Here is an 11,969-nt window from a genome sequence, read left to right on the forward strand (position 1 = left end):
TTGCATCACCTGGAATTTTACGATTGACACATCATTTATATATATATATATATATATATATATATATATATATATATATATATATATATATATATGAACATAATTTAGATCTTTCATTTAACATCATGTAATCAAAGAAAGTACAAAATTATATCTCAAAAGTCTACCGGAATCAATACTTGTAGTACAGTATTTCATGTTTGATTTTTCTAATTTTGTCAGTTTTTCTTTAAGTATATGGAAAACTACAAAGCGGTATGTGATTCAATATGTTAACATAACATTATTTGGCAGGTGCAAAACTTTTGGTCACTAGCTGTAGGGCTCCACTGATGCCCCAGCTGAAATGACCGAACAGATAAGCTTACAATGCTGGGATACTTGACCAGGTGATCAGATCACAACAACTGCTAACAAACAGCATGTTAGCCTCAATACAAGAAAAACTAAACAGGCAGTCCAAAAACTCAACATCTTATAACAAGCCGTGCTGTATCCCAGGACAAAGACGAGACCGAAGTGTGGGCAAAGACGAACTGCAGAGTTCTGTGGTCATTTATTTTACAGAAGTAAATCTACACCTGTAGGAGTGTTTGACAATGAACTTCCAACCATCTCTAAAACAATAAAAAAAAAATTGATTAAATACTCAAAACAGTTTTTTTTTAAAACAACACTGGAAATAATTAAATGTAAAATACATATACGCTGTAATCATGTATATCTCTCTATAAGAGGAAGACTATAATAAAACATGACAGGCATTCCTTAAATGCTAAGTGAATCACTGTCACAATACTCAAGTCTGAGGGGTATACAGCCCTAGGTTATGGCGCTCTGTTCCCCCTCAGCGGAATCCACTAATCTTTCTGAAGATAAACCACAATAAATCCAAGGAGCTCTGGGCAGCATCCTGGCTACAGTGAATTTTATTGCAGCTTGTTGACGTACCTCTCTTGCACTGCCGGGATGAGACGCATCGCTCCGGAGAGAAGGGGCGCAGGGCCGTCACTGTTCTCTTACCAGTTTCACATTCAATTACAGTGTCTAAGAAATACTCCCATTTCAACAGTATTTGGGGGACCTTTTCATTAAATTTTGTTCTTGTTTCAATAACATTATACCCTAACCCATCCCCAAACCCGCCCCACTCATCGATCTTTGCACACACTAAGACATTTACAGTAATCAGAAGGTGCAGGGGAAATTGGACCTGTTGTGATGAACGTGTGTTGAGCCAATCCACGCTATGAGTTAATGAAAGCACCGGGTGACCCCGACCCGCCGGTTTGCCTCCTCGGCTCTTGCTGCTCTGAGAGTGTTCATAACTCACTGCTCCGGCGTTAGTGTCACAACCGTTTTCAATCAAATAACTGATTCATATTACCAGGAATACAGAAGCAAATGAAGAAGAAAAACCTGTGCATTCACATTGCCAGATAGAGCAGTTTGAAAAGCACCCTACACCGCACATAGACTCTTCAACAAGACCACAGGCATACGCGTAGAAATACGAAATGAATCTTCGGGATTCGGTGACAAACGTTTCGAAAAGAAGTCTTTCCCAGTGCCTTCAATGAAGAGAAAATATTGATGACATTAAGAGAGACTAAGGATGGACACGTGTGTTATCACGTTTCCTAATAGTATTTATTTAGTATCTATCTAGCTGTGCCTATGCCAGCTTTTTGGGCGAGTCTAGTGTTGCATTTGTACACTCTCCCCTGGCAGCTTTCAAGTGCGTGTACTGCCTCGTCTCCACTTCTGACAGCAGTGTAGCGCTGCTGTGCTGCGTTTCCAGCGGCGGCGGGTCCGTGTGTGCTTGATGCTGAACTTGCGTGGGGGATGGGATTACCATTTTTATTTGTAAAATGTGCAAGCGTCCATCCGATCTGACTGAGATCAGTCGATTGAACGGGACGTTGTCAAGCAGAAATCATCCATAGGAATGGGCCAGTAGATACCTAGCCTACTAACAGGGAGAGTCTGTCCGGATCAAGCGCTTTAATGGACGTCGGACGTAGTAGCCGCTAGAGGGCGCTAAAAAGCGGTGTTGAAATGCTAGTAAAAACGGCTTTAATAGTAACACAGGTTTAGGGGTAGAGATCAGGGTTAGGGGTAGAGTTTAGGTTTAGGGGTAGAGATTAGGGTTAGGGGTAGAGTTTAGGTTTAGGGGTAGAGATTAGGGTTAGGGGTAGAGATTAGGTTAGCTGTAGACATTAGGGTTAGGGGTAGAGATTAGGGTTAGGGGTAGAGATTAGGTTTAGGGGTAGAGATTAGGGTTAGGGGTAGCGATTAGGGTTAGGGGTAGAGATTAGGTTAGCTGTAGACATTAGGGTTAGGGGTAGAGATTAGGTTTAGGGGTAGAGATTAGGGTTAGGGCTAGAGATTAAGGTTAGGGGTAGAGATTAGGTTTAGGGGTAGTGAGTAGATTTAGGGGTTAGTACTGTGTGTATTGTAACCACATGGCTTTTAATAAACAGAGCTCAGCGCAGCTAGGGAGAGGTGTAAGTCTATGGCAGAAAAAAAACGCCTCGCTGAATTCCACTAGCCAATAGCAAAAGCTTCCACAGATCTGCATTCATTACAGAAACAAATACCGACAAGCGTACGGACTTTTTTCCTTTGGCCTACCTGAAATGCGTCCCTCTGCGTACGAAAAAGAGATTAAATTCCAATTCTGTGTAACCGGGCACAATCCCGTTCACAGACATTTTCTACAGCAGCACTGCTTGTTGCTGGCCTAGTACACCCGCTAAGAGCTGCTGGGAAAATATCTTCTATATCATCGCCAGTGGTTAACATTCCTGATTTTAGGAATTTAAGACTAACGAGAGCCTCACCTCGGGACATTTCATCAACCAGAACACCACAAATACCAAAAAGCTAAATTGTTAGTCGCTGTTTTAAAAGTCACTCAGCGCTCTCCTGTAGCAGAACGGTAAATTCAGCTCGGTGTGCTTTCTGAGCGCTCCTGCTCCGAGCGGCTCAGTTACTTAACGCGTCCACTGCATAAGTATTATCACGTACTTACGGGAAACTATCCTGTACCTACGAGATAGATTCTGTGGAGTGGGGTCAGGGCTTCTTGGGAGCCTTGAGACGGCTCTGTCGATAACAGCAAAAATAATACACATCTCGAGTAACTGTAGCTACCAAAATGTAACAATACAAGCGTAAGTATCACATTGCGCAGGAGCTCAGAATCAGATTGAAGCAGGCAGTGTCGCACGCACGCACATTATTATTATTATCAGGAGAGGGTGTGATTGTGATGATTTTTACATTATTCATGGTTAATTCGGATTCCTTAAAAAAAAAAAAAAAATCCACTGCAATCATGTAATGACCTATGAAGGCCTGTACAGAATATACAGAGATCCTCATTCCACTCCACACATGAATCCACACCACTGGGAAGCATAGTCATTGCATGGTAAATCACAGGCAGGTGTGATAAATCATTTGAAAAACGTGCTTAACGGCGGTAAAGCACAGCAAATGCACAGAATAGTACAAACAAAAACAACAAACACATAACAGCAATTTGCAAACAAATAACAGCAATTTAATTCTGCTGTATAACAGCTATGAGATGATTAGGTACATACTTATCCATTAGATAATTAAACATGTAATTGCAAACTAATCGGGGCTACAATATAGTAATTAGTAGGTATTTATATGTGCTTTGGGTTCATAAATCATCTACTGATTACATTTCAATTAGCTCTGTAATTAGTTAGCAACTGGTCATGCTTAGCAGTGGATCGTTAGAATGAAGTGTAACAGATTTATGATAGTGTATTTAGGGTCTTCATTCAAAACCGGGCCCTTGATGCCCATCTGTACTGTATCTGTTTGCCATGCTCTTGATGTTAAACATGATAACTGCCTTTACATTTCACGTTGCAATTTCTCATAGCCTCTCATTAGCCTATACACAGATTGCATTGGGATTGCATCTGCTAACCTGACCATTTTCTTAACACAAATACGGCTTCTGAGTACACGGCCTATCTCTGGTTTCCTTCCTTGCTGTGGTGATCGGCGAACGTCTGGTCTTCATTCTCCAGAGTTTTAAAGGGGGCACGGTTACAGTGTGGGGCTGTGGGCTGGCCTCCAGTTCGCACGTTGAAGCACTGGAGTTAAACAGCAGGGGGCGCTGGCAGATCTGATAAAACGTAACTCCGCTCACACACTTGTAGAAGCCGGCTTTGTTGGTGGGGTCTTTGTAGATGCCATCATGTTTCAGGATGCAGAAGCCAGGGGTGGGGGCAATGAGAGGAACAACACAGTTTCCAACCTTTGGTTCGAAGACTTCCCCTTTTTGGCAGCTGTGGTGGACGGCGTGCCCCCCTTCACAGCTATAGAAACCCTTTACATCTATGGGATCAGCAAAGAACTGGCTTGGTTTGCCCACGCAGACATTTGGGTCGAATGCTGTGTTGGCTGGATAAAAGAAGGAGATCATGAATTCCCTCTTATCTGTGTCTTGCTTTTTACCTTGACACCTTCAGCAGGGTTCACAAAGTCCAGCTTCACACACACACGCACACACACACACACGCAGACACAGAGTTAGGCACGATATTTAAGACAGGCACTCATTCGCGCTAGTGAGGAAAGCTACCTGAATCCTCTCCTGATGACAGGCCATCGCCATACCTTAGGAGCTTTCTTCCAGAAATGAAAGCTTTCATTAAAATGCCCTCTCCACACTATGCAAGCAGAGGGGTTTTCATTAGAAGGTTGCAATGGAAGGAGCTCACCTGAATGCAGAATCATCAGTGTAGCTACCACTCCTAGAAAATGAAACAAGGACAGCAACTGTATTACTGTACTGCAGCTTCAGGATGGTTTATGATCTGGTATTAATGTACAGTGTGCAGAGAGAGAGAGAGAGAGAGAGAGAGAGAGAGAGAGAGAGAGAGAGAGACAGAGAGATCCTGCACACACTCTCTCATAAATCTCTAGAATCCCTAGATGTCAGGGAGACAAACATTTTAAAACACGTATTTATTTGACTTAAGTTTCTTGCAGTTTTAGAATGAAAAGGGAAAAGTCCTACTCATAAGAGATTCAATAGTTACTAAAACAATATTTAGTGTCATTATTAAACATTAGACACACAACGACAATAACTATGATTCCTCATTAAAACCTTGGCCCTTATTCACACAGCTAGACGGGCTGTTTAAAGGGAATGTCTTTTCAATATTTAGGTGCGCAGGTCAGTGACACTTTTTCCAACAGTCAATTTATGATTCCTTAAGCTATCTTACCTCTGCAGAAGAGAATTGTTGCCATGTTGAAAGCCTGCTGGTTTGGTGGTCAGTCTGACTGAATGCTGTGTCAGTGAGTTGAATTTCTCCTGGATTTTTACTTTATATATCACCAGGACAAGGTAGGATTGGATTTCCAACTGTGACACTATAAAAAGCAACCACACAAATACACACACAATGCTTTTAAAAAGACTGTTGGTCACACCTCAGATTACAATGCCTTTGTACACAAAACTTTTGGGATTAAGTATCTCTGGAAATTTGACATGAGGCTTTGGAAATTGTGTTCCTATGCTTAATGGGTTTGTGAATCCTGTGACCCAGGACCCCCTCCCTGTCCTCTCCCATGCCAAACATACATGAACAATACTTACCTATTTCAGATATACAGTGGAGTAGGTAGGATTTCATGATATATTTATATTTAAAATATATTTTATATCTTTGTCGTGTGGGACATTTTATGAAAGTGACATGTTTAAATATTAATATATACAAATGCAATTTATTAATCTGGTTCCTGTGACGTACTTAATAATCTTATATCTACTACAGTATTTTAAGTTTGGAATATATAAAATGACCAAAAATGCATCCGTCCATAGGTATGAATACAAAATGAATACAGTCTATACCCTTTGTACATGAGTCAACTGCACAGTCGAGTCCTGCATACAGAAACCCCACTGTGAAACCTGGCTAATAACAAACGCACCGCTGAGAAATACCTGCAGAGAACTGGTTGTTTTATTTATTTATTTATTTATATATTACATGTCTATTTTGTTATGGAAAACCTAATGCAATTGAGAACGTCTTTGGTGTGTTCCCGATTGGAGGATTGTGAGATGAATGGAATGGAACATGCCCAGGGACCGATCCCATGTTGAAGCGTTCATTGGAGCTGAATTGCTGTACCTGCCAGGCCTTCCCAGCGATCTTCAATGGGGAGGGCTCCCCCGGGACCAAATCTCTAATGAAAAGCGTCTCTCCCACTGTCTCTGTTTACAAGAAAACAAAAGCAGTTCAGATCGAATGCTATTTCTTTTTGCAGGGATTTTTATTTTAACTGCTTCTTTAATTCTGTAAAAGTCCTCAATTCATAGGCCTCGAGACATTTTTGATTGCAACAAGACCTGTGATTGGTGGCCCCCAAGTTTGTCACTGTGCTGTTCTTATTGTGAAGGGATGCGTGACACAAGCTGTCTGCACACCCTGCACATGTGTGCCGTTAACCTTCGTGTGATTATCTGATAGCCCGTCATGCTGGTTTATATATTTTGAATAAATCAGTCATAACTGCATCTTTCCCTTCAATCCTTGTGTGCTTTATCCTGCCTTTGTCACACTTAAAGATTGACTTCTTTACATAGAATTTTCTGGACAAAGATTGTCAAAACTAACAAAATCTTTCTTGTGGAAACAGCAGAGAGGCACATAGTTTTGAATAGAGCAGCGCAGAGCGTCTCTTCAGTGGCTTCAGAGTAGACGTTATTATCAAAGCCTCATCTCATCTCATCTCGCAATGGAGGGTATGTCTGAGCTGGCATTAGTGTAGATGCTTAGTTTCTGAACCCTCATACTTTACAAGCAGAATCACTAATTCAACCAGCCATTCACCCTCCTTCCAGGAATGAATACTAGTCATTTACACGCAAGACCACAAAAGCTAGGCTAAGCCACAAAATGTTTCAAACGCCTGCAGAAATAAGGGTGTGTTGCTAATATAGTATTCTGAAACCCCAAACATTAAGCACAAAGAGCGTTTCAATAATCTCACAGTTATTTACCTTTTAAAAGGGCACATATACGTATTTAGAATGTAGATGAAACCTTACAACACTCTATTACAAATTGCTTGGCTTTTATCAGGGAAATGCAGTAGATCTTATTACCGGCTCTAGGATCTAATTTTAACTAAGGCATTGATATCCTTGTTTTGGCTTTTAAAACGTTTGCAGGGTGGGGGGTGGGGTGGGGGGGTAGAGTATTTATCCTTTGCTCTGCTGCTCCCTGGTGGTGACATCGATGCTACTGCACCTTAACAAGACACACATCTCTGTGCTGGATAACCAGCCCTATCATAGGGGAGCCAGGGAGCTGGATCTCTCTCTCTCTCTCTGGGAGAGGATTTCAGCCCTGTCATGAGAGTCAGGGAGCTGGATCTCTCTCTCTCTCTCTCTGGGAGAGGATTTCAGCCCTGTCATGGGAGTCAGGGAGCTGGATCTCTCTCTCTGGGAGAGGATTTCAGCCCTGTCATGGGAGTCAGGGAGCTGGATCTCTCTTTCTTTCTGGGAGAGGATTTCAGCCCTGTCATGAGAGTCAGGGAGCTGGATCTCTCTCTCTCTCTCTCTTGGGAGACGTATTCACAGGGGAGAAGGATTACCTGTGGTGTAGGGAATCTGAATTGGGGGAGATATTATTTATACAAAATGAGGAAACCCAGTACCCAAGAGTCACCTGCACAGTGAACATGGAGTCAACTGGAACAGGGAACATGGAGTCACACACCTGCACAGTGAACATGGAGTCACACACCTGAACAGTGAACATGGAGTCACCTGCACAGTGAACATGGAGTCACCTGCACAGTGAACATGGAGTCACACACCTGCACAGTGAACATGGAGTCACACACCTGCACAGTGAACACAGAGTCACCTGCACAGTGAACATGGAGTCACACACCTGCACAGTGAACATGGAGTCACCTGCACAGTGAACACGGAGTCACACACCTGCACAGTGAACACGGAGTCACACACCTGCACAGTGAACATGGAGTCACCTGCACAGTGAACACAGAGTCACACACCTGCACAGTGAACAGGGAGTCACCTGCACAGTGAACATGGAGTCACCTGCACAGTGAACACGGAGTCACACACCTGCACAGTGAACACGGAGTCACACACCTGCACAGTGAACACGGAGTCACACACCTGCACAGTGAACATGGAGTCACACACCTGCACAGTGAACATGGAGTCACACACCGATGTTCACGCGATTGCCATACTTGTAACTATTCTTTCAAGCTTTTCCTAATTTAGGGTTTACATAGAGTTCAGGATATGTGTTTCTCTGTTAATAGGATGAGACGATGCTGGTGTAATATATTAGTGAAGGGAACCGTCGAAGACTCTGGGAAGTTAAGTTGCAAACAAAGCAGCAAATCTTTTAACATCCGGTAGAGACTCCTTTATAAGTCTGGTAACTTTGATTAGTTACACGACTTCTTTTCTAAACGTGTGAAACACATTGACGAGCGTGTCGTTGTCATACTTCCTCTTTATTCATATATACAAAGAAATATACAATTGCTCTGCAATGTATTACTGTTAACCCAATAGCGGCATGCACACCTTTCCAGTTCTGTTAGAAGGTGTTCATCACAGCCGCAGAACAACAGCAGAGGTCTGACGGGGGTCTGTTGTAAAGCATCATCAACAGTGCTAATGGAGGGCTGATTGAGGTTAAAGGAGATGGGGAAGAGTCTGTACCCTACAATTTACAGCATGCACACAGTGAGCAGGATTACAGCCAGGATCCCTTTGGCACATGACTGGTTCACAGTGCCCCGCCCGGCTCCGGGCCTCTCTTCCGAAGAGTCTGCATGATCCACCTCTGCCTCCTCGCTGCCGATCTCCTCGTCGCTGTAGGGAGGGGTCCCTGGAGCGGAGCTGCTCTCTAGAGAGCTGTCAGACTGCGGCTCCCAGCTGGGGCTCGTCCCCAGATTAGCGTCTGTGTGATCTGTGTCATACAGCACAGTCGTGGATGGCTGCCCAGCATCTGAAAAAAACAAAAAACAATGTGCTTTTCAAGATCTGTACACTGCAAGGCAATGTAAAAATGTATATATATATATATATATATATATATATATATATATATATATATATATATATATATATATAAAACTGGGAATGTTGCCAAACTAACAAGATACATTTAATCAACAGTGCTCCTGGGTTGTTCGTTATTAGTTTTGCAGCATTCCATTTTGGATTGTGTTAGGAGGTGCCACTCCAAAGGAATGTTGTGCAAGCTTTTCTACAATCTGGTTTATAAAGTAAACACAAATTTCCCAATATACTGCAGCCCTTTTTTGTGCTGCAATGGTTTTTTAACCCTTCGCAGGTCGTGCTCTCTGTCTTGCACGTTATAATGCTGTTAAGACTCCTGTAGTTTACTGAGTCCAAGCTTGATTAGCCCCAGTGTACAGGGAACAAGCTCAGGTGCGTCTTATTAAAAGCTCATAGTAAATCCAGGAATGGATCACACTGCTATGCAATGGGAGTCTTACTCTCATCCCTGCACTTCCACTTCTGATGAATCTCCAGCAGGACTTACCACAGAGCTTCTCAACACAGATGTGGTCTGGGGGGCATCTTGAACAGGAGGGTCCTGACACGTACGGTTTCATGCCCCGGTAATTGCCTCTAGAAGCAGAAGCAGATGGGACAGGGTTTAAATGCAGAACAATTGGCTCTATCGAGCGTTTCTGCGATACAGAAGTGCAACACCTCTTCACTCACTTGGGGTAGTAATTGCACACCAGCATTGTGAGTCTCGGCTGCTCTATCCCCTGCACTGTCTCACAGAAGTGTTCTCCACACCCAACTCTGTTGCTGTTTGCCCAGACCACCTGAAAAAAAAAAACTCAGTCATTCAATGTAAAATTAGGTTTTTCTTTTATTATTTTATGAAGTAGGAAAAAAAGAAAGCTGGCAATTTGACAGACGTTTGTTTGTTAGCGTGTGTGTTTCCTTGTCAGTTTATCACCTCACTGTGCAGTTATAAATCATAGATAAGCATTGTAAAATCCAGGGAGGTAAGGGAAAGCATATTAAAAAATGTCAAACTGGTAAATGCATAGTATGACTATGGGAAAAACGCAAGCTCACACAAACACACGGAGTGGAAGGAAAGAGACAGCCGGCCTTCAAACAGAAGAGCTGCTAGAGAACTGGGAAGTTCAGGTGTTTTCCTCCTGTCAAGGCAGGGTTCGGGTCTCTCACCTGGGTGTAGTGGCCACACATCTTCCCAGGCGTGCAGCTGCCTGTGTGGAAGGTATAGTCCAGGTGCTCGTTGTACCAGTTCTGCACCACGTGAGTCCCGTTCAGCTGCCCGCTGGTCAGGAACAGGTTCTCCCCCGTCTCCCCCCTCTCAGGGTTGTGGTCCCATATGCAGGCGGTGGCGTACTGAGCAGCCATCGCCTCCAGCGCAGAGTCCCATTTCTAACACAAACACACAATGTGCTTTTCAACATTTCAAATGTGGATGCGTTCACTTCGTTTAGAAATGACCACCTAGGTGTGCGTAGCTGTGAATTCTGTCCTCTCTGAAAGCAGTATTTTCCACTTGCCAACTCACATTTTAGCCCCAGTTGAAGGAGGGGCAGATATTACAGTCGCACCTCCCTGTAGGTGATGCTTTAGACAAGCTAACTTCAGAAATTCAGCTTTTAGAAAGACGATTGCAAAAACGAATTTTGTGAATAGTTTGAGTAGACAGTGATCTAAACAGAGACAATGATAGAGTATCAAACAATAACAGGAATATCAAACAGAATTAGAAATGGAATGTTAAGAAACGTCAGGTGAGGTAAAGTAACATTTTAAATCAACCAAAATAAAAATAAAAATACTGTATATTGCATGAATGTATATCACACATAAAGATTCCTGTAGGGGCCATGTCATAACAGTACCTGTAAATATACTATGGGCTGCATGTCCTTTAATTCGCTATGACATTTCAAAACGCTGGCTTTCAATTGGCTGCTTCGTCCTTTCTTTGCAGCATTTTAAAAGCCCCCAAGCTGTTTAAATTTAGCTGCAAGGGGTGAGCTGTTGTCTTCCAGTGTTGGGATCTGGTGTCACTTTTGCTGGAGCAACACGTCTGTAAATTGATCCGCTCCCCACCCAGCAGCCCCTAGTGTGGCTTTCCCAGCAGTTGCACGCTGTCAGTGCGGACGGCTCTTCTGGCCAGCGAGTGATAACTGAAGCAGTTAACTCCAGAAATAATGCAACGCACATGTTCCAGGATCAAATAGACAAGCTTGTCTGCAATAAGCAAGCGTCCTCTTTGGGAAACAATATAAAACTAATATTATGTATATAGAGACAGGGACAAATACATATAAACTTGCCCTAAAGTTTTAAGATCCATGTGCAATCCCAGCCCCTCTGGAAGGTGCTGGGCACATGGAGCTCCTTTCACTTACCATGAGCTGCATGTTGGTGGCGCTGGGGCTGACCTGAGAGCGCAGGGCATTGTGCTGGAGGACAATGCTGCTTTTCTCTTCCTCTGTGAGACCCCAGCACTGTCCCCCCCAGAGCAGGGCGAGCAGCAGCCCCCACACCAGCTCTCCACTCTGCATTCTGCCTGTCCACTAACACAGCTGAGAGGCAGGCAGCCTATTATAAAGTGGGAACACCCAGCTCCTGGAGGAACGCTCTAGCTGCTGTGGCTGCTGCCTCTGCTGCTGTCTTAGAGCACACCAGCACACTGCATGGTCACACACACACACACACACACACGCACATGCACACACACACACACGCACCCACACGCACAAACCCAGACACACCACCCACCCACACACAAACACACACACACACACACACAGGACACCCTCTCAGATGAATAATCAAAGTGAGAGGTCATAAGTCTTTA

General features: G+C 43.5%; 1 protein-coding gene across 1 annotated transcript; it reads right to left on the reverse strand.

Annotated features, from left to right (window-relative positions):
* Window positions 1–8,561: 8,561 nt before the first annotated feature.
* On the reverse strand, window positions 8,562–11,768 carry LOC121304676 (peptidase inhibitor 16-like). The gene is made up of 5 exons (XM_041235944.1): window positions 11,518–11,768; window positions 10,310–10,528; window positions 9,827–9,936; window positions 9,642–9,730; window positions 8,562–9,080 (listed from the first exon to the last, which is right to left on the reverse strand). Exons 1-5 carry the CDS (start codon window positions 11,671–11,673, stop codon window positions 8,800–8,802), a joined length of 855 nt encoding a protein of 284 aa, XP_041091878.1. The 5' UTR covers window positions 11,674–11,768; the 3' UTR covers window positions 8,562–8,799.
* Between the last annotated feature and the right edge of the window lie 201 nt (window positions 11,769–11,969).

The sequence above is a fragment of the Polyodon spathula genome, chromosome 39 (genome assembly GCF_017654505.1).
Source record: "Polyodon spathula isolate WHYD16114869_AA chromosome 39, ASM1765450v1, whole genome shotgun sequence".
NCBI lineage: Eukaryota > Metazoa > Chordata > Actinopteri > Acipenseriformes > Polyodontidae > Polyodon > Polyodon spathula.